At 44.8% G+C, this 22,302-nt stretch overlaps 5 protein-coding genes across 17 annotated transcripts in view; 2 read left to right on the forward strand and 3 right to left on the reverse strand.

The window, feature by feature from the left end:
* On the reverse strand, nucleotides 1-6,020 carry mis18a (MIS18 kinetochore protein A). Its single transcript, XM_060057393.1, has 5 exons — nucleotides 5,722-6,020; nucleotides 5,565-5,631; nucleotides 5,351-5,473; nucleotides 3,071-3,173; nucleotides 1-663 (listed from the first exon to the last, which is right to left on the reverse strand). The coding sequence occupies exons 1-5, from the start codon at nucleotides 5,954-5,956 to the stop codon at nucleotides 577-579; spliced, it is 615 nt and encodes a 204-aa protein (XP_059913376.1). The 5' UTR covers nucleotides 5,957-6,020; the 3' UTR covers nucleotides 1-576.
* Nucleotides 6,021-6,188: 168 nt separating this feature from the next.
* Nucleotides 6,189-8,717, forward strand: haus1 (HAUS augmin-like complex, subunit 1). Its single transcript, XM_060057394.1, has 9 exons — nucleotides 6,189-6,301; nucleotides 6,398-6,572; nucleotides 6,713-6,848; nucleotides 6,950-7,084; nucleotides 7,391-7,514; nucleotides 7,787-7,852; nucleotides 7,978-8,049; nucleotides 8,356-8,403; nucleotides 8,496-8,717. Exons 1-9 carry the CDS (start codon nucleotides 6,281-6,283, stop codon nucleotides 8,544-8,546), a joined length of 828 nt encoding a protein of 275 aa, XP_059913377.1. The 5' UTR covers nucleotides 6,189-6,280; the 3' UTR covers nucleotides 8,547-8,717.
* A 1,059-nt stretch (nucleotides 8,718-9,776) lies between these two features.
* On the forward strand, nucleotides 9,777-15,624 carry eva1c (eva-1 homolog C (C. elegans)). Of its 2 annotated transcripts, XM_060057388.1 has the most exons (8): nucleotides 9,815-10,470; nucleotides 10,910-11,106; nucleotides 11,437-11,560; nucleotides 11,871-12,038; nucleotides 12,792-12,935; nucleotides 13,495-13,566; nucleotides 13,993-14,097; nucleotides 14,232-15,624. In XM_060057388.1, the coding sequence occupies exons 1-8, from the start codon at nucleotides 10,371-10,373 to the stop codon at nucleotides 14,615-14,617; spliced, it is 1,296 nt and encodes a 431-aa protein (XP_059913371.1). In that variant the 5' UTR covers nucleotides 9,815-10,370; the 3' UTR covers nucleotides 14,618-15,624. The 2 variants fall into 2 exon arrangements, with proteins under 2 accessions (XP_059913373.1, XP_059913371.1); XM_060057390.1 differs by lacking the exon at nucleotides 13,495-13,566 and having other exon boundaries at nucleotides 9,777-10,470.
* On the reverse strand, nucleotides 15,298-18,079 carry cfap298 (cilia and flagella associated protein 298). 2 transcript variants are annotated; one of them, XM_060057391.1, is made up of 8 exons: nucleotides 17,927-18,079; nucleotides 17,484-17,652; nucleotides 17,116-17,283; nucleotides 16,876-16,943; nucleotides 16,549-16,707; nucleotides 16,141-16,272; nucleotides 15,910-16,005; nucleotides 15,298-15,792 (listed from the first exon to the last, which is right to left on the reverse strand). In XM_060057391.1, exons 2-8 carry the CDS (start codon nucleotides 17,620-17,622, stop codon nucleotides 15,682-15,684), a joined length of 873 nt encoding a protein of 290 aa, XP_059913374.1. In that variant the 5' UTR covers nucleotides 17,623-17,652; nucleotides 17,927-18,079; the 3' UTR covers nucleotides 15,298-15,681. The 2 variants fall into 2 exon arrangements, with proteins under 2 accessions (XP_059913374.1, XP_059913375.1); XM_060057392.1 differs by lacking the exons at nucleotides 16,876-16,943; nucleotides 17,484-17,652; nucleotides 17,927-18,079 and having other exon boundaries at nucleotides 17,116-17,193.
* A 135-nt stretch (nucleotides 18,080-18,214) lies between these two features.
* synj1 (synaptojanin 1) overlaps nucleotides 18,215-22,302 on the reverse strand; it is a 30,225-nt gene continuing 26,137 nt past the window's right edge. For 10 of the 11 annotated variants that reach the window (XM_060057379.1, XM_060057377.1, XM_060057380.1 and 7 more), the window contains one exon: nucleotides 18,215-22,065. In XM_060057379.1, coding sequence (XP_059913362.1) covers nucleotides 21,013-22,065 — 1,053 coding nt within the window. In that variant the 3' untranslated portion in view covers nucleotides 18,215-21,012. The remainder of the gene's footprint in view (nucleotides 22,066-22,302) is intronic. The other variant, XM_060057386.1, reaches the window with a different exon arrangement.

The following is a 22,302-nucleotide window of genomic DNA, read 5'->3' on the forward strand; positions in this document are numbered from 1 at the left end:
CAAAGGATGGTTTTTATTTTAAAAATTGGACCGAGACATTTGACAAAGAGCTGTCCTCCCCGAACAGGAGGACACCCTACCCTACCCTCCAGACCAACACTAACACAATGAAACAGACCGGTGCTGCACTCAGGACTCTAACAGGTCCAGAGCAAAGCAAGAAGCAGAACAAAGAGGTGTGTGTCTGATTGTGCACGCACGCGCTTGTGTGTGTGTGTGTGTGTGTGTGTGACACGCGTGACCTCACACGATCAGATCGATACAGCAATGTGCTTACTCTGCACCTTGATGAAATTCAGTACCGTGCACCAATCAACACAGGGTCCCCCACTGGTGTCCATCATGGCAAACACGGGAGGGAGGCGGCGGGGGGGGGGAGATAGCGGCGCCGCGAGCTAAAGCGACATCGCTGATTGATTACAGGAGCCCTGCGAGCCAGCCGGCGTTGTCTCAACACCGAACAAAGGGAGGCTGAAGTCACAAGTGTTGTGCGTGTGAACCTGCCTATGACGGAATGCTGTGCGTGTGTATGTGTGTCCGTGTGTGTGTGTGTGTGCGTGAAGTCGTATCGTTTCATCACGGTAGGGACTCGTCGAGGTCCGGCTGCAGTCCTTCCTCGATCTTCTCCATCCTCTGAGCCATGGAAAGCACCAGGGTTTTCATCTGGGGGAGACAGGGGGAAGAGAGGAACGGGGGAGGAAATTAGTAGGGGCGTTTGGGAAAAAGGGGAGCGGGCGAGGGAGCGATCAGACAGCGGGAACAGCAGAACATTTGGAGGGAACATAAATCTGTGGAGGGTAGTGTGGAGACAGGGACGGGCGGGAGAGGGCGAGGACGTTGGTGCTGCTGGTGGTGGTGGTGGTGGAGGGGGAGAGGGAGGAGGTGGGCAGGGGTGGCACGGGGGAGACGGTTGTTAAATGTACCCAAACAAGTGTCCGAGAGATGGAGAGACAAGAATACATTAACGCTGGCGGTCACGACTACAGCTCCAAGAACGTCGGAGCTGTGGCCGGACAAACGGCCTGCGGTGCAACGACCGGGATGAGGTGTTCTGTACCAATAGCAGTCCAGTCTCTGAGAAATGTTGCTAGGGAATATGCATCTAATATACAATAAACAAGGGTTTAATCCTGGCATTGAGTGCCAAGTGTGAAGCTGCTCATTGGTGATGCAGCACAGGTACCAGGAAATTAATGCAGTGAAAATGATCACGCACATCTCAGTATTTAGTTTACCATGTGTTACTTTCAACAAAATATGGATTCAATAACAATAACGTATTGTTGGCTAATATAGTTGGAAACGATTAGTCAAATCATTGATGAGCCTGTCGACAGAAAAGCTATATAAAAAAGATTATTATCTAAAGTTATTTACATTTTTATGATTGAGTATTCATCAGACTTTTACCGAGTAAATATGTTAACTCATAGTTTCTCTACTTATGTCAGGTCATTATGAAATTACTGCCTTAGTTTTCTTGGCTGAATAAAGCCCATGTTCGGGCTCTGGTAACTAGTGTTGGGGGTTCACCATGATGACATTAGACTCAATGATTCCTGGGAATAAAAGAAGAGATTGGAAAGACAATAAAAAACCATTAGTTGCACCCCGAAGGCAATGTCATACATAGTTTATTTTAAATCTCTACTAATAATATTGTTGGAATTTGAGGAGGATTTTAGACAAAATAAATCTTAAGTCTAGCACTAGCTTAGCGCCACCCAATCACTCTGAATTCAGGAACCCCTTTGCTTGACATACACATACATGGCTTAGCTATATTAATATGGGACAAAGGCTGGTGATGTCAGCCCCTGGTGATGTCAGCCCCTGAGCCCCCCTGCCCCACACCCCACAAAATGAGAAAACCATGAAAAGCTGTTCGATTGGAAGTTGAACAACTGGTGAACTGGGGTGAAAAATAAGACATCGACGGTCCATAACCGTGGGATTGCGTCTTTCTATTTAAACTCCTGCATGAGATAATATCAACAGCGACATGATGACAGACATACTGTAATGAATGAAAACAACGCCAATGGGTTCGTTCCAATCTAATCCTAATCTTTAATAGGCCAAAAACAAACATGCCACATGGTGACATGTTAATCCCACACACTTCATGATCATAACATGTTTTTCAAAAAAAAAGGATTCCTCAACATGCCCCCAATAGGATCTATTGTCCTTTGTGTATGGCGTCCCTACCGCACCGTTGACACGATCACCACCTATTGGTCAATTGATGGAATAACAGCTGTTTTCAAAATACCAAACAAAGGCTTCATTGGAATGAATCACGTCGGAAAATGACCTCATGGATGGGAATTGGTCATTTTCTTGGGAAGTGAGTAACACAGTGACGTTATCAAAGAGTGCCAAATTAAATATTACCAGTAAATATAATTAAATAAAAAATAAATTGTTTATTAATTCAAGAATGAAACCCTTATTGAGGACATTGCAGCGTGGGAGGTTACCGCCTGGTTCAAAGCTCTGCAGGCACACCACGCTACGCTGATGTCATCGCCTACCCAAACCCACTGGGAATTTGATGCCAAACAACAAATCTATTCGGTACCACTTGGAGGATGTGGAATAACAATTGTGCCAGACTTGAGGTATTCTGATAAGAACGCGTGTAACACTCCCTGTTGTCAGTTTATCTGCTTTGGGGGAAGAGCCATGAGTTGAATGAGTTCGCCTTAGATCACAAACAATTGAATACATTTTAACTTCAACAATCCTCTATAGCAGAAAGATTTTGGTGGTTTCCTTATCACTTCTGCATGGCCAGGCTCATAAAATACGTTGCTCACCTTTAGCCAGCTACCTTGGAACTATTAGGTAATGGAACAAGTTTTACACTTTTGGTTTACACTTGCTTGGAATCGGCATACAAAGGTAATGTGACGTCTTTCCCAAAGTAACACAAAAGGTGCACCGGTGATCCCTTGGTATGCGGTTGCAGCGTGCCATTGATTTTGCAATATTCCATGATACAGGTCAAACCAAGTTATTCTAAAAGACAAGTGGGGGGGGGGGAAACAAAGCAAACGGGTCAAACCTCTATCAGTTGTTGCTCAATATCGCCTCTGTCCTCGACCGTGAGGGGCAGCTTCGGTGGGCTCTCTTCTGCCACCTTCTGGTTTGCCGAGCCCAGCACATAGCTGAAAGAGAAACAAACTAGGTGTATGGACTTCGAATTGGCACCGTGTTAATAATAATAATAATAATAATAATAATAATAAGTAATAGCATTGGAATTTTCAATTTTATTTAAATTAAATATGATATAATAATACTATAATAATTGTCACATTAGCCGGTCCCAAACTGTTAATCCTTACAGTTTACACGTGGTGGTAGTTTATCCAGAAAAAAACCCATAGTGAGTGTTTAGTGTGGGTGAATAGAACACCACTTCCATTACCAACGTGTAGCAGTCGCCTGGGTAATGCACAGCAGCCAGCGTGCGCCATAAAGCACCACACACACTGGCTTTCTAATTAAAGACCAGGGGATGATAAGGAGGACCATGTTGGTTAAAGAGCCAGGATTGCCAATTTGGCTAGGACAGTTTTAACAGCCCTTCTCGAACAACGAATGACATGGGATGCTAATTGACCACATGGAGTCAGGACATCCCTCCAACACAGAGTTGGCGTGTTGCTGACGGATCTCACAATCTCTGTGTTCGTCAATCTACCTATCGAGTTTTAAAAACTAAATGGCGTCGACGGGTGATCTACTGATGGTATTGTGTGTATAAAATGTCCTTTTTAATAAACAATATGTAAACTTGCAAAGTTCTCAATGCCTCGTTGTATATGTTAAGACCCTTATTATACTACCAAAGAATTGTCGGGCTACTTTTAGACTTTTAAGTGGTTTAAAATAGCGATTTAGTTTTTACCATAACCAGTGCCCCCATCGTTCCAAGTTTATAGCGTTCCAAGATAGAATCGGCTAAAAACAGCCAACTGAAGAAAGCGTCTTTATGTGGTTTTTGTGCTCCAAAACGAACGTTTCAACTTGTTATCATGCAAAACATAACCCAAATCCATTTTACACCGAAATTACCCTTTAACTTCACATTCGAAAGACGGCGCACCCCGACATTAGTTTCCCGTCTTCATCCTGGTGCATTGGAAATAGTAAACAGGCCAAAATGCACCCCCTGCTGGCCCTCAAACAACATCTACCGTCACCATCTGGTCTGCCATTCAAGGATGGACCAGACCGGTGTTACACCGAATTCTGCGACCCACCGAAAAGTGTGACCCCAGGTGGCGCTGTTGCATATTTTCTGCAATATGCATGAGATTGAAGCGCACACAGGCATGACAAAAACATACATAAAACATAAGATCTCCCCCCAACCATTTACCTTTTTATTAAAGGTGCTTGATAAATACATTTGATTGATTTGATTAGCATTTTACACACCCATACAATGGATACGGCGTTTAGTACGGTCCTTCACCGTTGCTTCTTTACCCATAAAAAGCTAATCACTGTTAAATTACGCTGATTTACCTTTGAGCATTTCCTATTATAGGCTACTGTGTAAAATGCTGTTTAAAATTAATCTTAGCATCAAGAAAAGAAAGACCCACCGGAGATCTTATGTTATATTTTTGTTTTTGTTATAATGCACACGTGCATGTTGCAGATAATGTGCAACAGCGCCCCCTGGGGTCACACTTTTCGGTGGGTCGCAGAATTCGGTGTACACCAGCCCTGCTTAGCTACCAAAGAAACCAGCAGTGTAAGGCAGGTAGCCATGTTAATATATATATATATACGTTGTGTACGTAAACAGATAGTGGGCAGGCTTGTCCTGATGCTTGTCATATATGCGTTGTGTACGTAAACAGATAGTGGGCAGGCTTGTCCTGATGCTTGTCATGGTCTCTGTACTCAAACTCTGGTCCTCTGTCCTTCCAGCAGCATTTGCCCCAATACAGCTTTTTCAACTTCTTGCATTGTTTTTCTTCAATGTAACTTCTCAATACACACTGTTAGACAATATAGACTAGTATACTCAAGCAGAAGTTTAAAAAGAGTCACTTAAGATTGATGCAATATCTGTTTTGCCAAAACTCAAACTGTAAGTATTCCACATTCAAATGAGTTGATAAACGTAGTAACTTATGATAAGATATGGCAGCCTAGATTCCTCAGGTAATCCTTATTACGTTTATTATTTTAGTAGCCCCCTTTCTATGTTCTCTGATCATTCGGATAAATGGCACTAGTCTATGTGTGTAAGTCTATTGATCTATGGCCATTGGCCACAGTATCAAACTTTTCAAAACAACACCCATCACAGTGAACTACTTACCTCTCCAGTTGTTTAACCAGGAAACAGAAGGTCAACCTCCTACAATCCAGAGCTTTAGGTGTTGACAGATACAACATGCCCAGTTCAGATTTACACCCCTTACAGCAGAGGTCAAGGATCAGACTACACGAGAGGGAAAACAGTATCATAATAACAAACGGTAACGTTAATCTTCACACAATCAAATCAATGCAAATGCAAGCTGCTTACTTACCAGCGATGCTTTGGTTTTGGTTGATATATGCGTTGTTCTTTCCCAACCAAAACGTTCTCAGTCACGCCTGAAATGAAATGCGTAGAATTAAGTCTTAAAGCGGTGGGTCCGCATGCATTGCGTGATGCAAAGAAAAACAACAACTAACGAGTCCTACGTTTTAAATAGATTTGACTCTCGTTATCACTTCCAGCCCATGACAACGAGTCCCCAATGGGTAGATTGCAATTCCCACAGAAAAATACAACGGGTGCATCGCCATCGTCCTTATCTTCTACTAAGTTAAAGGTGTCTTCGGAGCCCTGGAATATTCGAGTGGAATTATCGATTTCCACGTCGAATGCGCGATGTTTTGAGTCCACTTTTCTTGAACTTTTTGAGGCCATGTTCATGTTATGGAAAGCTGGCCGTTTCTCGTGTAGTTGCGTTTTTGAAATTACGCGGAAGGAAGGAAGTGATGTAATTAACGTCACTACGACGAACTGATTGTAAAAATTAAAACATATAAAATATAATAATTAATCTATTTTCATGCATTTATAAAAGTTTCCCTTCTGTATTTTGTTCCTCCATATGAGAATAAGGCATTTTGTGTATGAATCTTAACGCATGCCGCGGTCTGTCCTCTGATTGGCTGCTTAGACCGGAAGTTTTATAATTGTAGTTAAAATATCGCGGGAGAAGGGGCGCATTGTTGTTTTCGTCTTGCCATCAGCATGTGTGAAAAAATGAGGAAGGTAATAAGGTCTCTTATGTACTTAGATGTTTTTGTGCTTGTCATTGAATTCACCCAACGCGAAAAAAGTCAATATGTCACGTCTTTCCGCTCACAGGTACAGACATGGCTCAGTACAGCGATGGGTGAGCAGCCAATTCCACAGTTTGAAGTGAATACTAGGACGGTGGATATACTTTACCAGTTGGCAGTGGCTAGTGAGGTGCGATGCAAGGACACGAGTCTCCTTATAGATGATTTCAAACAGAAAGGCTCAGAGTATGATGCAGATAGTAAGTAACAAGCTTAAACTAATATATAATAAGTATTCCTTTGATTGACAAGTTGGGGTAGCCTGCTGGCATTGCATTGTTTGCTCTTTTTTTTGTTGTCGAAAAATAAATCACAAATTTCCCTTCTACCCTACTTATAGGCATTCATCTGCAAGAAGTACTTCTGCAAGGCGTTGGCCTGTCATGTGGGGGCTTATCAAAGCCTGCAGGGGACTATATGTCTGCTCTTGTGGATAATGCCATGGTGCTCGGGGTTAGAGACACATCACTGGGCAGGCATGTGTTTTTTTTTTAACAGTCATCTACCTATGGAGCTACATATGACATAGAACCTGATGTAAACCCCCCTGAATGGTGAACGTTGTGTCCCCATGTAGCTTCGTTCCGGCGGTGAATAAGCTGACAAATGACGTTTTGGAAGCGGAGAAATCAGACGAAAGACTTGACCAGGAGATGAAGGCCCTTCGGAAGAAGTTGGGGGCCACTCTGGTTCTGCGGAAGAACTTACAAGAGTAAGACCGCTAGGATACAGTGATGTTGTTGACATGGCTCACTGTGAATGTTTGAAAGACTATTCAGTCCCACAAGGCCTCATAGTAAAAAATGGCTATTCTTCTTTTATTTAATTCCTCTATATACTCTGGTGTGCAGCAACTAGCTAGCCACTCAGAATTTGATTGCATGCTTTGACGTGGCCTAAATTACTAATATAAAGTAACTGCCATATGTATCGCACATCACGTAAGGCAGTCTTGAAGTGCACAAGTCACGTTGATAACATGCATATTGTTTTGTTCATGTTGGTTTGATTTTTGCAGGGACATCAACAAAACGGTGAAGGACCAGGCAGTGGGCGGGGCTCAGGCAGAGGAGAGGCTACTAAATATGGATTTTGTTAAAACAAAGTCCAGAGAGCTCATCAATCGGAGAAAGATAGCAGAGGTCTGCTTGCACCAATTGTACCAACTTACTATGGCTCTGAACATTGTAGATATATCATTCATAATCAACATCATGTGTTCCTGCTTTTTTTATTACCATATTCAAAATCAAACCATATGATGGTAAATTAAAAATTATATAATAATACTATAATAATTGTCACATTAGCCGGTCCCAAACTGTTAATCCTTACAGTTTACACGTGGTGGTAGTTTATCCAGAAAAGCCCACCTTGTTATTTATTTTCATTGACACGTGTTTGGTCCCCGTAGGATCAGATATCCTCCAGGAACATGAACAAGAAGTTTTCTCATCAGGCATTGATGGAAATATTTGAGGTCAGTGTGCAACTGTAAATTTAAGTAAAGAAATTAAAGCGTGTGGGGAGGGGACATTTTGAGTAGAATGTTTGAATACTTTATGATGGAATTCATGGTGGTGTTTGCTTTCTTGTTCTCTTCAGGAGGTCAACACTCTGAGACATGAAATAATCCCTTTGACAAAGAAACTGGAGCCCTACCTGGACTTAAGCCCAGTAAGTTTGTTCTATTTTGGCCCTTTCCTCCGCCAAAGCTGTTATATTTTTATATCCCCTTTGAAAGCTATGCTTTTTGTGAGCACTAAAGATTTATATATATACGCACACACATGTTAGAAAGTCAACCTATGATTACATACATGTGTATTTTAATGTTTTGTTTATTTGTAGTTAAGATATGACTCGAAAATAATCTTCCGTACAAATAGCCATCTATCTTTAAACAAGTACAAATAACAATAACTACGTTGTCAGGTATGTGGATATGTCTGTATGTATAAAAGTTGTTTCTCGCTTTGCCAGAGTCCATCTCTTGCTCAAGTGAAAGTGGAAGAAGCAAAAAGGGAATTGGTAAGTTTTGAATACAAAAATATGCTAGGAGTTGGTGTCTTTTGTTTTCAATTAAAGAGGTTTCCTTAACTATAATTTTCTCCTAATTTCAGGCTGCCATTGATGCTAAGCTTGAGGTCAACATGGACTTCATGCAAAAATAAATGTAGTATTTTATATAATATAAATATTGTTGGTTATCTTGCCTTAGCTTAATTGAAGTGTCTTATCAGTGAATTAAACTCACTGTTGACAACTTATGTTTTACATAATAAATATGGGGAGGCGGCATCAAAAAGAATAAAAAAAACATCAGGCCATTACTGCAGAAAGTACTGTTTGTCTCATGTGGTGTGAGTTTATTGGTTTGAGCTACGATTGTAGTTTGTCTGAATGCATGCACTGTACAAGGATCAGTTGCCTGTACAACTTTTAATTTGCTAAGGAGAATGTGAGTAAATCTTAGGCCTTTTTAACCACAGCCTTTATATTTTCTTATTTTCTTTTTTGATTATTTAGATATGTGTGCCTTCAAAGTAACGTTGCCATCATGATACAATCTGATCAAATAAATGATGTTGTTCAACGTCATTTCTGGCTTGATTAGGCTCACTTTCGCCTTTGTTTTAAGACATCAACGCTAATCAAATGTTTTGTCTCGTTTAAGAACAACAATCATTCATCAAATACGGTGCTTTTCAAAATATAACAGTTCCAAGCAACCTACCTAGTTTTTCATAAATATATATTGGAACAGCGTCATCGATTACGCCAAAGTAGGACCATCGACTTGAATGGGAAAGATAAGAAAACAACTAATGCATTCAATGACAACGCATTAGTTGTTCACTTCCTCTGCCTGATTTTCTTCACCAGGGGGTAAGAAAACAAAATTCCAAGGGCTGTGGAGGGATATTAACAGAAAGGAGTTCAGCAGCCACTCCCAAAGTGCCTCAAGCCGCTACAGACGATGAGGCAAACAGGGGGGCCTCTTCTCAACTCTGTATGCAAAATATCACCTCAAAGTCCTTACTCTTGCCACTCTACACGGTGGATCAGATAATGGATGTTGACTTCGCCGACAGCCAGGACCAGAGCTCTGTCCTGTAGATTGACAGGTTGAGTTGCCAAGGAGGGTAACTATGGCGAGGCTCATGGGCACAAGCCTAAGGGGACCAGCCTACATGACCCAAAAGGCCCCTTTTGAGTCAAGAGAAGGCTTTAACTTTAACAGCATTTACAAAATAGACAAACATAGATTCTGGGTGCATAATTTTCTGATTTATCAAGTAAAACGTAATTAATTTGATAATGAATCAACGACATCGCCTCCATCACTAAAATAAATAAATAACGCAAACAAGGAACGGACCAGCTCTGGCAAGACACAATGTGCCTCGTCGTGGGAAACACTTCACCAATGGGTTATCAAGATGGCATTCAGCCCGGCCGTCCCCTTTCTCCCGGTTTATATTAAACTAGTGTTGACCGCCACGCCCACACCACCACTCTGTACTCGGATGTAAGTGGAAGCGCGTCTGTTTCCACGCGTCTCCAGTCTCCCCGTCCTGCCGCTTAAAGCCTCCCACACTCACCCGGGCTTCATGGAGCATGGGTGCGGTGCGGGATTCTCTCGTCTCTTCTTAACCTGTCCTGACAACTTGTTGCGCAGCTTTTATTTCCAGTGCTCCACTCTGCCTTGCCTTCTCAAGTGAACTTTTCGACAGCAACAGGGATAGTGTGTGTGCATTATGATTTAGACAGGACATCTTTGTAGATCGTTTTTTTCTTTTTAATCAGAAAGGCCGATTTTTTTCTTTGATGTCGACTTGTTGACTCGCTGTTTTGCCAGCATGGTGTTTTGGCGCGGCAAGGTTTGGCACTCGGAGCGGTTCTCTCCCAAGCTCGTCTCTCCTTAAGGCCTGCTGGTGTTGCCCATCGCACAGTATATCAGCCCGTGAATTGTAACATGATCTCAGAGAGTGGGAATGCAAACCATGAAGTGGATACGAATCCATGGGCTCGAGTGGTCTAGTCTCATCTTGCTCCTGTGGACCACACGCATGCAGGGCCTGGCTGACTTTTCAAGTAAGACAATGCGCTGCATGTTCACCACAACAAACGATCCGATTTAGAAAAAAATGATAACAACCACAACGACGGTAGTAGTCGAATGATGATGATGCTGATCGATGCTCAGACGATGGTCCAATTACTAATATGGAAACAATAACGCACAGGGTCGGTTTAGCTCAGGAGGTAGAGCAGTTTTCTTGAAAAAGGAAGGTTGCTAGTTCGATCCCCAGCACATCAACAGAGTGTTGATGTGTCCCTGAGCTCTGCCGTCAATGTGTGTATTAACCGATGTAAGCCCCTTTGGATTAAAGCGTCTGCTAAATGCCCTAATTGTAATTGTAATAACGATGGATGGGTAGTGGGTAACTATATCCACCTGTGTGCATATTTGAAGAGTAAGTAAGATCTGTCGGAATTTCCAGTCCACACAACATTTGCGTTTCTTTACCAGACTACCTGTCGAGAATCATCACCAGCCAACACGCACTCGCGTGCGACGGACAGCCGCTGCGCCTGCACTGCCCGCGCCACTCCACCATCTCCGTGCATTCCGCCTTCTATGGAAGCGGTGACGACGACGCGCGGCTATGCGGCAGCGGCAGCGCAGAAGCGGCAAACAGCAGCTGTTCCGCTTTGACTACGCTACAGGTGCGTTAGAAACTGTGCGGTAGGCCCACTGTGCACATTCATTGTCTAATATTAGTTTGGTGCAGGTGCACTATTTTCTCCCTTTTTTTTTTATTCCTGTGACACACACACACACACACACACACACACACACACACACACACACACACACACACACACACACACACACACACACACACACACACACACACACACACCACCTGTGAAAACAAACAAAGCATCTTTCCGGTTCAGCATATGAATTCTCAGGAGCATGAGAGGAAAAGGTCAACTTCAACTACCACAACAACACTAATGAGTCAGGACACATTTCTTTTTTTTTTTCTGCAGAAGCTGATGTCAGTGTGTCAGAGCCAAAGGCAGTGCTCGCTACCCGTCACCCCCTTGCTGTTTGGGAGGGACCCGTGTCCTGGCACCAGGAAATACCTCACCGTGGTGTACAAGTGTAAACCCAGTGAGTCCCCCACCTGCTGCCCCTGACCCAGCCTGCCACCACCCACACTAATGGAATGTCTGGGCGTGTGCGTGGGCTGGTCTTCATGTGGTCTTACTGGGCAAATGGCATTGATCCCTAATCACATTACTGGCATTGATCCCTAATCACATTACTGGCATTGATCCCTAATCACATTACTGGCATTCCCCCCCCCCCCTCCCTTTTTATACACTGCCCTAGGGCCCGTAGAGTTCCACATACATTGTTGCACTATCCCCATGCTTCTCGTGTGTGTGTGTGTGTGTGTGTGTGTGTGTGTCCGACTCAGCGGAACACAAGAGGCTCGTGGTGTGTGAGGGCGAGAGGCTGAGGCTGCGCTGTAAGCCCCCCAGGGTGCTCACCATCTACGCAGCTGTCTACGGCGGGGGTCCGGCCCCAGCAGCAGACACCTGCCCCCCTCAGCTGACCGCCAACACCACCAGCCCGCCCCAGTTTGGTGAGTGGGACGTAGTTTGTTTTGTACGCGGCCCGGCAATCAAGTGAAGCTGAGAGAGTTAAAGGCCGTATCAGCGATGATGGGTTACATCACGTCTGTCGGTATTTGAAGCGAGATCCCAAACAAACAGAGCACGCTCGTCCCTCCCTTCCGTGTTTCGTGCATCCACGGAAAAAACGAACATGAACGCAGCGCAAAACCCCCACAACACCCACCCTTTGACGGTGATTGTTTGGAATACTATTTGTTTATTTTTGTTTTTTTTGACGGCCTGCTTATCGGGTGTGCAGCTAGCCGATGTTTCGGCCTAGAAAATGATTTAGGGATCTGCCTAGCTCAACTGGTAGAGAAATGTATGGTGCGCTCATGGTACTGCAATATGGCTTGAAGAACCATCCGCCCATGGTGTGTATTTGTTATATAATTGTTTATGATAATGATAGAATAATGAATACTATCTGTTGCGTCAAAGGTGCTGAAGGAAGTACGATTTGAGAGTTGTAAAGTAGAAGCTGAAGTTGACCTGATTTAGCCATGGGTAGATTTTATGATTTAAACGTATAATAATTAATAAACAAAAGTGATGGCTGCATGGGGCAAATCATGTGCCACTTTATGTATACCATTATTTAATGTTTGATTTTCTCCCTGAAATTATAAAAATCTGACACTCATCAGCTCAGTCAATCATTCCCTAGCTGCAATCGTTTCCTTTTCATGGACTGTCTGTCTCTTCTCTCTTTCTCTACTCAGAGTGTTTGAACCATGAAGCTGTACACACAGTGTCCCAGTCCTGCTACGGTAAACAGAGATGCACCGTAACCGTTGACAACCACACCTTCAGGGACCCCTGTATGCCAGATACCAGGAAGCAACTTACCGTCCTCTACGCTTGCGGTAAAGAAAGAAAAATAAATACCATCCTCCTTCCGTCACATAATAGAATGAAAGGCCTGGGAATTGAAAACAGAGTAGGTGCAATTTTTTATCTCTACAGCACAATCTCTTGACGTAATCCCGGGGCAGGAATATTGTGTCTCCTACGCCGGCTTCCTTTATGCTGGTCAGAGCAATCAGTGTATCACCCCCCCTCCCCTCCCTCCCAAATCACACAGAGAGAAAACAGTAGGTGGAAAACCATAAACTTTGAGCTAGGCTTTGTGCGGCTTGAGGCTGGCATCCGGTGGAACTTCCTGTAATTGGCCTGAAATGCCAGTGAGGTCATCCACGGACATTGTTAGCGAAGGACTTGACTCCAGGCTGACAATACATAATTATTCAATGGAGCAGTATAAATGTAACCTGGTGCGTGAGTGAATGGGTGAATTCCCCGACCAGACTGCATAAGTCTTCTTGTGAGTCCACGCTTGGTTGAGCTGAAAGGTTGCACGGTATAGCAGAGCAGCCTAGTCTGAACTGTGCCCTAACCCAGACCCTGTCGATCCCCCACATCCAGTACCGGAGACCTTGCTCAGAGCTGCAGACCCTGACTTGGCATCATTGTTACCTCCACTGGATCTGGCAAATGGTAACTGCGTTATGCATGTTTAGTTACCCTTTCAATATATACAGCCCATACAGAGAATACCATGACATGAAGGTTTCATGACATGGGGTCATTTTCCATTTTCATCTTGTTTGCTCTCTTCTTGTTTCTACAGTTTCCACCAAGCAATGTCGAGGATACAAAAGCTTTGACTTTATATTTCAACCAATAATACCATTACTGTTTTCGCTTATGCAGTAAAAAGCATTCAATACAGACAAAATCAGTTATTTCAGTTGCTTGCTTGACCCAATTGTATCCAGAAGGAATCACATCAAATGCTGCATTGATTACTTGTTTTAATACGCTATGTCAAAGCTCTATACTCTATACTAATTCCAGGTTCTATCTCATTATTTTTGTTATTTATATTACTAGATAATCCTTCATTCTTCTTCCCCTCCAAAGCCCCACCTGTGGATGTGGTGTCCCCTGTCCCAGAAGGTACCGGTCGGCCCGTGTACCCTGGAGCGATGATGAGCAACTCGCTCATTACCTACGCCTACATCAGAGGTAAGCGCCTACAGGATAGGAACCTGCACGGTGCAGGTGCACACACACACACACACACACACACACACACACACAGTTTTGTTGTTTCCGCGTGGCTTCAACGTCTACTTCCTGTACCCTCTGCCCGTCACCAGAGCACCCTGAGATGGCAGCGCTGCTCTTCACCTGCAGCGTGTGTGTGGGCCTGCTGCTCACCCTATTGGCCGTATCCATCCGTGTCAGCTGCAGGCCAGGGCCAATCAGATGCCTCGCCAGGGCCCGGAGCCACGCCCACCATCGCAGAGTGGAGGAGAAGGACGAGGCTGATGACGATGGCGTAGACGACGACGACGACGAAGAGGAGGAAGATGGAACATCCAGTTCCTTGATCTCGACCAAAGACAGGAAGTCCTTCAAGGACTGGGAGGAAGTGACGTTTGTGTGCGAGGCGGCAGAGCGGGCGGAGAGGATGGAGAGGAGGGAGATGGTCATGCAGGAGATATGGATGAACTCGTACATGAACGGAGCCCCCGACATCTAGTGTTGTCAGCTGACGCTTCACGCAATACAACACAGAATGTGGTATTTTTATCAACCTGTGGATGTTCTCATCGCTGGACAACTGAAGAGGCACAGCAGCATCAACATGCAGGTCATCTCATGGTTCAGGTTGGGTTATGCAAAGGATGTTTGCAAACCAGGAAAGAACTCTGGTTCCTGGTTCCTATCCGGAAAACACGCTTCTTGGAAGCTCCACAATGCGACGAATTGTTCAGCCAGATTTTTCCATGATAATACCACATGCGATGGGACTGACTGGCTCACACCTTGAACTCTAGAATAAAGTGGTAGCTGAACTGGAACACACTAGGGGTGATCCTACCCTTGCTGTGAAGCGACATCCTGTCTCAGGACTGCTCGGTGGCTCTTGGGACGGTTCACCGCTCGGACAAAGAGAGGAAAGGTGTAGCATCCTTCTTCCAGCGATTTGATGGGTAAAAGGTTTGTAGGAAATGATTTGTTGCCTAATGTAATCAGAACACCATTAGCAGGTATATTCTTCTCTGAAGCACTTTGAGATTCTTGAATATAAAGTGCATTATAAATAAAATTTATTATTATTATTATTATTATTATTATTATTATTATTATACATTGAACAGCGCACACAAAGCTTTTTTGTTGGGGCTTTCTTTGACAAGGAAAGGAATATTTTGTGTATTTTGTTTTTCATTGTATTTGATTTATTTCAGTGAAGTTTAAATAAAACAAGTGACAAATTCTATGAAGAACAAACAAGTTAAAAAAATAATTATTATTCACTCAGAATGCTAAGAGTTTAAACACAGCACAAACATGTCTGTTTAACATTGCAATCTCCTCTACGTAAGTCGCCACGGGCCGTCCAACAGAATACCAAATTAAGCATCAAGTTGAATCTACAACAATAGGATGTCCAGGTTTTCTTCTGTAACAACAAGACAACATTACGGCTGGCTACTCTGTTGTTGTTGGAACTCAGCCGAGAAGACGTTGATTAAAACAAGGCATAGAGAGCTCTGATGAGCGGTTAAGGCTGGTCGAGAGAAGTGGAAGGTCTCTTTACTATCTCGGACCCCATTTGATGTTGTTGAGGCCTTGAAACTGCCTCTTCAGGGCCTGTCTGTCCGACCAATCAGAGTCCAGGTGGCTGTCATCGTCTGCATCCTCCAGTTTCTGAAGCATAATCAGCCAAGATGACATTTTAGAATATAACCCCCTACCGGCTTTAAAAAAAGCTTTTAAAACCTCCTGACCTTTTTCCTTCCTGATGCTAATGAATATTGGCCCTACCTTCAACTCCTCCTGTCTTCTGTAGTAGTGCATCATCATTTCCTTCTGTTGGTCATCTGTGACGACAGGCTCTCTCGCTGGCGCCCCCTGGCCTCTCTGAAGGGAACAGCGACACAATACAGTTATCAAATTTATTTAACGGTCATAACTCGAGGCTGTGTTTCACACATTACATAGTTTTACTGTACACATATAAAATGACATAAAAAACACACATAAAAAAGTTCCCACCTTTTGGATTTTGACTACGATCTTGGTCTTCTCGTTTTTGCCGATGTAGTCCTGTAGTTTCTTCTCCCTGTGCAGCTCCTTGGCAGCCCACCACAGCTGGCACTCCTGCTCTGGGACCACCTGCAGAGAGGCCTGCGGGAGCGACCAGATGGAGGAGACAAACACAGGCAGACGGAGGCAGAATGCAAAAACATGTCACAGCAGGTTCACCCCAAAAAACATTGAATGTGACGTCACACAAAAAAAAAGAAAAAAGGAAGAATGAGAATTAAAAATTATGCCTTTCTGTGGAGTTGAGCTTTACTCAGTTCTTCGTTGATTTAGGATTTCCAATTCCAAGGGGCCTATTGGGTAAAGTGCAACAGCCTGATAACATGGCACACGGATGGACAGAGGTTCACCCCTCACCTGCATTCCTGAGAGGTCTTCGTTGTTCTCCAGCTCCATCCTGATTGGGTCGTGAGGAGGAAGCCCCATGGGGTACACGATCATGACCGCGCCCCTCAGCTGATCCAGGGCTTCCTTCACCATCTCAGCGGTAACGCAAACACCGGCCTGCGCTTGTTTCTAGTGGGGTGATGGCAAGCAGAGTGAGAGACAGCGAGAACAGAGTGTTTAGGATGATTTATAGCAGCCAGTTCCTGCACGGTGGATCAAAATGCGTGAGGCAAGAACACGCTCAATCCTATGAACGTGTAGTAAGAAAAAATATGTTTAATTTATTGTCACTCTTACTTTGGAGACTAATGCCTTTGCCTCTTCCATCGTTTTCTTCAGCACTTCTTTCATCCTGTCGTTTGGTGCTGCAGAAGAGGAGTAGAGGGATGTTGTGCATAAGAGTGCCGACTGGGAGATTGGTGGCATGAAAGGTCATTTTCTCAAGTAACACAACACAGATAATCTCTAAAAGCTGAGTCGAGTTGACATTGAGAGGACAATGTGGGTTTGGGGGTGGATGACATGTTTGAGGCTGACCATGTCCGTTCCTTCTCCCGATCTCATCCTTGTTAAACACTGCTCCTCCGCTGGGAATACACTTCTCTTCCCATTCATCCTTCAGCTTCAGCTCCAGCACCTGGTCCTCCGTCAGGCCCTGCATGTTGGGAGGGAGTGTGACCCCGTGCTCAGCTAGCTCTGGCATCTCTGCGAGGGAAGAAATCAACATCACATGTCAGAAATTCTCACCGAAAATGAAGTAGTGAGGATGCTATCACGATAACTCACTGTGCTAAATGTTTGGAAGGTGCGGGATCCCAGGTCGTATAACAGTTCGTGTCGACACTTGTTTTGACAGTATGTGTAGCTTTATGTAGTAAAGACATGTGAGAGATGATGGTCCTCACCGGAGCATATCCTTTCCACTTTGAGCCTCCCGTTGTAAACGACTGCGACCTGCTGGACCAGGCTCTCCACGGAGACGTCCGCGGTGGTGTCCAGCAGAAACTGGCTCTCGTCGCCACGCTTCAGGTGTAGTTGCACCATCACGAGATCTTATATCCCTGATGTTAGAAACTACAACAACAGAAGGCGTTCTGAGGTTTAGGCAGGTTTTATTTTTTTCTTTCCGTTTCCGACAGCAGCTACAACAATTCGTTAGACAGCGGCGGTTACGGAATGTGTGCTGAGGATAGTTGAAAAAACCTGTAACCATAGTAACGTTAAACAAACATCGGCCGCTCGAACCCCTTCCAGAAGGGTCCTCGCGGCATCTCTCGTCTCGGTTTGCCAGATGTTTACATTTCCACGCACGAATATACAACCTACAACGCAGACATCGTATACATACCTGTACTGTGATGAAACAATCATAATTCTATATTAAGGGCATCAAAGTGTTATATTCAAGCCAGCCATTCAGTACGATCCAATGTGTTGTGTGTGCTACTGTAAACTTTTTCTTCGTGTACGATTTAAGTGACTTTACTCATCTTAGCGGTAACTCTGCCCTCTACAGGACATTTAGAAAAAGTATTTCTGATCATCTGATAACCACAAACATAACATATTTGAGAGACATATTGTCTTGCTTGGAATAAAATATGAACAATTTCTACGTTGGAAAAAAGAGCACAACTTGCAGGTCAACTGACATTTATTATTGCATACATACAACACAAAGTGCTTTATACATAAATGTGCCGTCAGCTTTTCACTTAAATATGGACTCTTGGATATTTGATACATAAACTGCAGCTTACTTTTTCCATTAATACATACAGAGTATGGTCAACAACACAGATTTGTAATTTACTACTTGAATCAGAAGCATAAATGGGGACACCAACCTAACGAATGGACCAATGTGTTTTCTATAAAATCTCATCTGAACATGACTGGACACAAGAAGCACTACTAAGCTATCATTGACGTTTCAGTCTCTACTGCAAACATGTGGTACGACTGGATTGAATAAAGGTGTTTTCGGGATAACAATATAGAGCCATGGGCAGTTGACCCGCACCCACTTCAGCTGTTTTCAGTTCAGATAGATATTTATTTTGCAAAGCCAATAAATATCTATTTATATTTATATCAAGAACATTGGGTTGCAATACACAAGATATAGATTAGTAAAGTGTTACTCTCATCACATTCTCTGCATTACCTTTGGACTCTTGGGAGCATTTATGAATGCAGGGGGTACAGCCAAATATAATATGGACATAGTGGGGACGATCTGAAACAACCACAACCGCTTGGTTATTCATTTTTCATATTCATCTGCAACAGTACCTTAGATATCGGTAAAAACTCCAAAGAGAGTGAGCGAGAGTGACCACCATCAACACAAACATCACAACTTAACCTGTGGGGTCAATTGGCTGGCCAAGAGCATTTGCTGAGAATACCACGAAAACAGTCTTAAGAATCCAACACAAGTCTTTTAAAGCGGACAACTGCACCACATTGTTTTCCACAAGGTACCCACTGCAACACGGTGGCATGTGTTGTTCAACACTGTTCCCTTCAGTTAAACTTTATTGAACTCTATTTTTCAGTAAAGGTATGGTCAACATCTCCACATTCCAATGGGACCATTTCTCAGCAGGGTGCCTTAAAGAATAAAATAGTTTTAAAAAAAAAAAAATGCGTTGACTGTACATTTCCATATTCCCTAATGCCACAATACAAACCATTGTAGGGGACACAGCAATCCTCTATGGTTCAAGCCACTGCCAGGGGAATACAGTGACTGACTGTTTGGAGGTCAAGTCTGTTTGCACACACACATTCAGACACGTCACACACACACACACACACACAATGACATTACACACCTCAAACACAGCACGTTACTTCTCAACACATCATCAATAGATCTAAAGAGCATTTTTTTTTTTTTTACAAACAGAAACATATGCATATTCTTTCAGCAATAAACAATACAACAGAACAAAAAAAGAGAAAAATGCCCTTTTTTTGTAGCATTCTGCATGGAATTGGTATGCACCTCACTTGTATCCGGTAGGATATGCCAAAAGACCCCGAGAAGGTCATCCAAGATCTCAGAGATCTCGGCGCACCCTTCCCTCAGTTATGGCTATGGAGCTTTGGATAAATTCAGAGTAATCTACGCCTAACCACTAGACAAGAGGTGGAAGCAGCTTCCAATCCCTTGCGTCAAACCCTGGACCCTTTCGGTACACAGGGCTCAAACCCTGCCACAACAACCACCACCACCACCACCACGTTGAATACGGCCATGAGAATGTACGGAAGCGGAACGTCAGTGCAAGTCAGTCACACAGTTTTGCATTCAAAATGATAACAGGTTGTAACAGATATAGAAACGCACATCACGTGAGTAATATCAGCCCAGGGAGAATAAACATACATAATAATTACCATGTATACATTTCTATTTAATATACCGTAATAAAAAAAAAAAATAGAATCAAATTTAGCGAAGCGTACGCAGGCCAGAGACCGACGAAGAACCGAGCAGAGCGAAAACCGCGATTTGTTAGCTTGAGCCCAGAAGATAATATCACAGAGCATTCGTTTTGTGATTACAAGCAGCTGCAGAAGCAGGTTTGTCGCCGCTGCGCAGCGTCACTAACCAGTGCAACTTAAAAGTACATTCATGTTTAAAATAATAATAAAATGTTGCAAGTATCGCTACTGCACTGATGCAGTTACCGGCCGACCTCCTCAAAACCTTTAATGTACCGGAGCTGCGGGTCTTCTGCTCAGTGACACTATAGACGGTTAGCCAGTTGGCCATTAGACAGTTAGCCATTTGGAGACAGACGCATCTACTTTCCAATGCAAAGCCAGGTACGTCATTTTCACCGAGTGAGCTAGCGAAAAACACAAGCGTTCTACTTTAAAAGGGCACTCCCTGGAAGTCCGATATGACATAGCTGTGACCCTTGCCGGAGCTCTTGGTGTGTTGGATATGAACCAGTGTGTCTGTGACTATTTAGATAATTCTATATATTTACGTGACGACCTCACAATAAGCAAACGCCACGTGTTGGTTGTGGGACCGATATTGCACCGCAGATTACATAACACACAATTGTCTCGCAAATACGAACATTTAGTACTTTATACAACTATATAGACCCGGGCACGTCTGCCCTAAATAAAAATAGACCGTCTTATGAGGCATTCATAAGAACATTTTTGATGTAAAAGGAAAAATAACTGATAACTTTGTATGGGGGTAACAGACGTTGTGGCCTGTACATTTCCTGTGTTGCCGTTCATTCATAAACACTCAAGAAATATTTCCCTTTTCTTTTATCCGGATTCAGAGGTCTGGTCGATACTCATCTTAAACACCATCTCTTTTGTACATACCTCACTCACACACACACACAAGTAAACATTTACCCAATATCTATACATCGCTCCATGTGCCTGACGCTAGGAATCTTGGAAGAAGTCGAGGGAGAAGAGGGCTCCGGGCGGCGGCTTGGGGGGCTCGCTGGGCGCCGTCCTGCCGGGGACGGGTGGAGGGAGAGCTGGGAAGGACGGGGTGGAGGAAGACACCCAGGAAGGGTTCGGGTCAAACCCGGGACAGGGCAGCCGAGCCTGGGCTTGGGGTGGGAGCGGGCCGGCGGGCGGGAGGCCCGGGGCCGCGGGCCCTTGGGGGAAGTCGGGGTCGTCGTCGAAGGTGACCCACCTGGACTGGGTGGGCTTGTCCAGCCCCGACACGGGGGGCTGCCGGCGAGGCGGGAGCGTCGCCGAGCGAGAGAAGGAGGCCGGGGCCAGGGGCAAGGTGGGGCCCAGGGGGAACAGGGGGGCCGGCGTAGGGGGAGGAAGAGCGAGCGAGGGTCCCAGCAGGGACATGGTCCTTTGCAGGGGGACGGGCGTGGGGGCCGACGGTGGAAGCGCCGACGGAGGCGGAGCCGCGGCGGGGAGGGGGATGAGGGGTTGAGAGAGTGCACTAGGGGTGGGGGGCTGGAGTCTGAGGTCAGGGGCGGGGGGCTGCACGGGGGGGTGCTGCGGCGGCTGCATCATCAGCGGGCCCCTGAAGGGGTTGGTGCTGCTGGGCCGGGCGGGGGGCGCCTCCCCCTGGGAGGGCAGGGGGGAGGCGCGCAGAGACTCCTGCGAGCGGCTGCGCGACGGGACGGGCGGCGGCGGGAGGAGGAGCGTGGCGTTACAGAAGGAGGAGGAGCAGGACGAGGAGGAGCCGGAGGAGGAGGAGGAGGAGGGCTGGAGGCCCTGCAGGGAGGAGAGCGGGGCGGTCTGGACGGAGAAGGAGGAGGGCAGGGTGCCGGAGGAGGACAGGTGGCCCGGAGCGGAGGGGGGGGAGCGCAGGGAGGAGCCCCTGGTGAGGGAGCGAGTGTTGGTCCAGGAGGAGGAGGAGGAGGAGGAGGAGAAGGAGGAGGAAGAGGAGAGGAGGTTGGATGCGAGTGTGTCGAAGGGGTCAGGCTTCCATTGTGCTTCTCCTTGGATGCCGTTGAGTCCATTAGGCTGCGGAGTGAGAGAGGAAACCATGAGGGGACTGGCGACAGTGCACACGGGAGATTACGCAAGTTAACGTACTCAAAGTAACACAGACAACCAGCTTATAACAAGCGTGTTCTCCGAGAGATGAATGACTATGAGCAACGGTTTACGAATCATAAAGAATTCCTCTTTGAACGGAAAACTGCCAAATAAATCTGTTGCAATTTTTTCTTTTCCTATAAAGCTAAGGAAAAATAAAAT

This window comes from Gadus macrocephalus, chromosome 7 (genome assembly GCF_031168955.1).
Source record: "Gadus macrocephalus chromosome 7, ASM3116895v1".
Classification (NCBI taxonomy): Eukaryota; Metazoa; Chordata; class Actinopteri; order Gadiformes; family Gadidae; genus Gadus; species Gadus macrocephalus.

Coding starts and splice junctions, on each gene's coding strand:
- mis18a (XM_060057393.1), bottom strand. CDS start 5,956: ATGAACATGGCCTCAAAAAGTTCAAGAAAAGTGGACTCAAAACATCGC. Junction 5,474..5,564: donor CCAAAACCAAAGCATCGCTG/GTAAGTAAGCAG, acceptor CCTCTCGTGTAG/TCTGATCCTTGACCTCTGCT. Junction 3,174..5,350: donor CTGGTTAAACAACTGGAGAG/GTAAGTAGTTCA, acceptor TTTCTCTTTCAG/CTATGTGCTGGGCTCGGCAA.
- haus1 (XM_060057394.1), top strand. CDS start 6,281: ATGTGTGAAAAAATGAGGAAG. Junction 6,302..6,397: donor TGTGTGAAAAAATGAGGAAG/GTAATAAGGTCT, acceptor TTCCGCTCACAG/GTACAGACATGGCTCAGTAC. Junction 8,050..8,355: donor CCTACCTGGACTTAAGCCCA/GTAAGTTTGTTC, acceptor TCGCTTTGCCAG/AGTCCATCTCTTGCTCAAGT.
- eva1c (XM_060057388.1), top strand. CDS start 10,371: ATGCAAACCATGAAGTGGATACGAATCCATGGGCTCGAGTGGTCTAGT. Junction 10,471..10,909: donor GGGCCTGGCTGACTTTTCAA/GTAAGACAATGC, acceptor TTTCTTTACCAG/ACTACCTGTCGAGAATCATC. Junction 11,561..11,870: donor GGTGTACAAGTGTAAACCCA/GTGAGTCCCCCA, acceptor TGTCCGACTCAG/CGGAACACAAGAGGCTCGTG.
- cfap298 (XM_060057391.1), bottom strand. CDS start 17,622: ATGGTGCAACTACACCTGAAGCGTGGCGACGAGAGCCAGTTTCTGCTG. Junction 16,708..16,875: donor CAAAGGCATTAGTCTCCAAA/GTAAGAGTGACA, acceptor TCACCCCACTAG/AAACAAGCGCAGGCCGGTGT. Junction 15,793..15,909: donor GAAGACAGGAGGAGTTGAAG/GTAGGGCCAATA, acceptor ATTATGCTTCAG/AAACTGGAGGATGCAGACGA.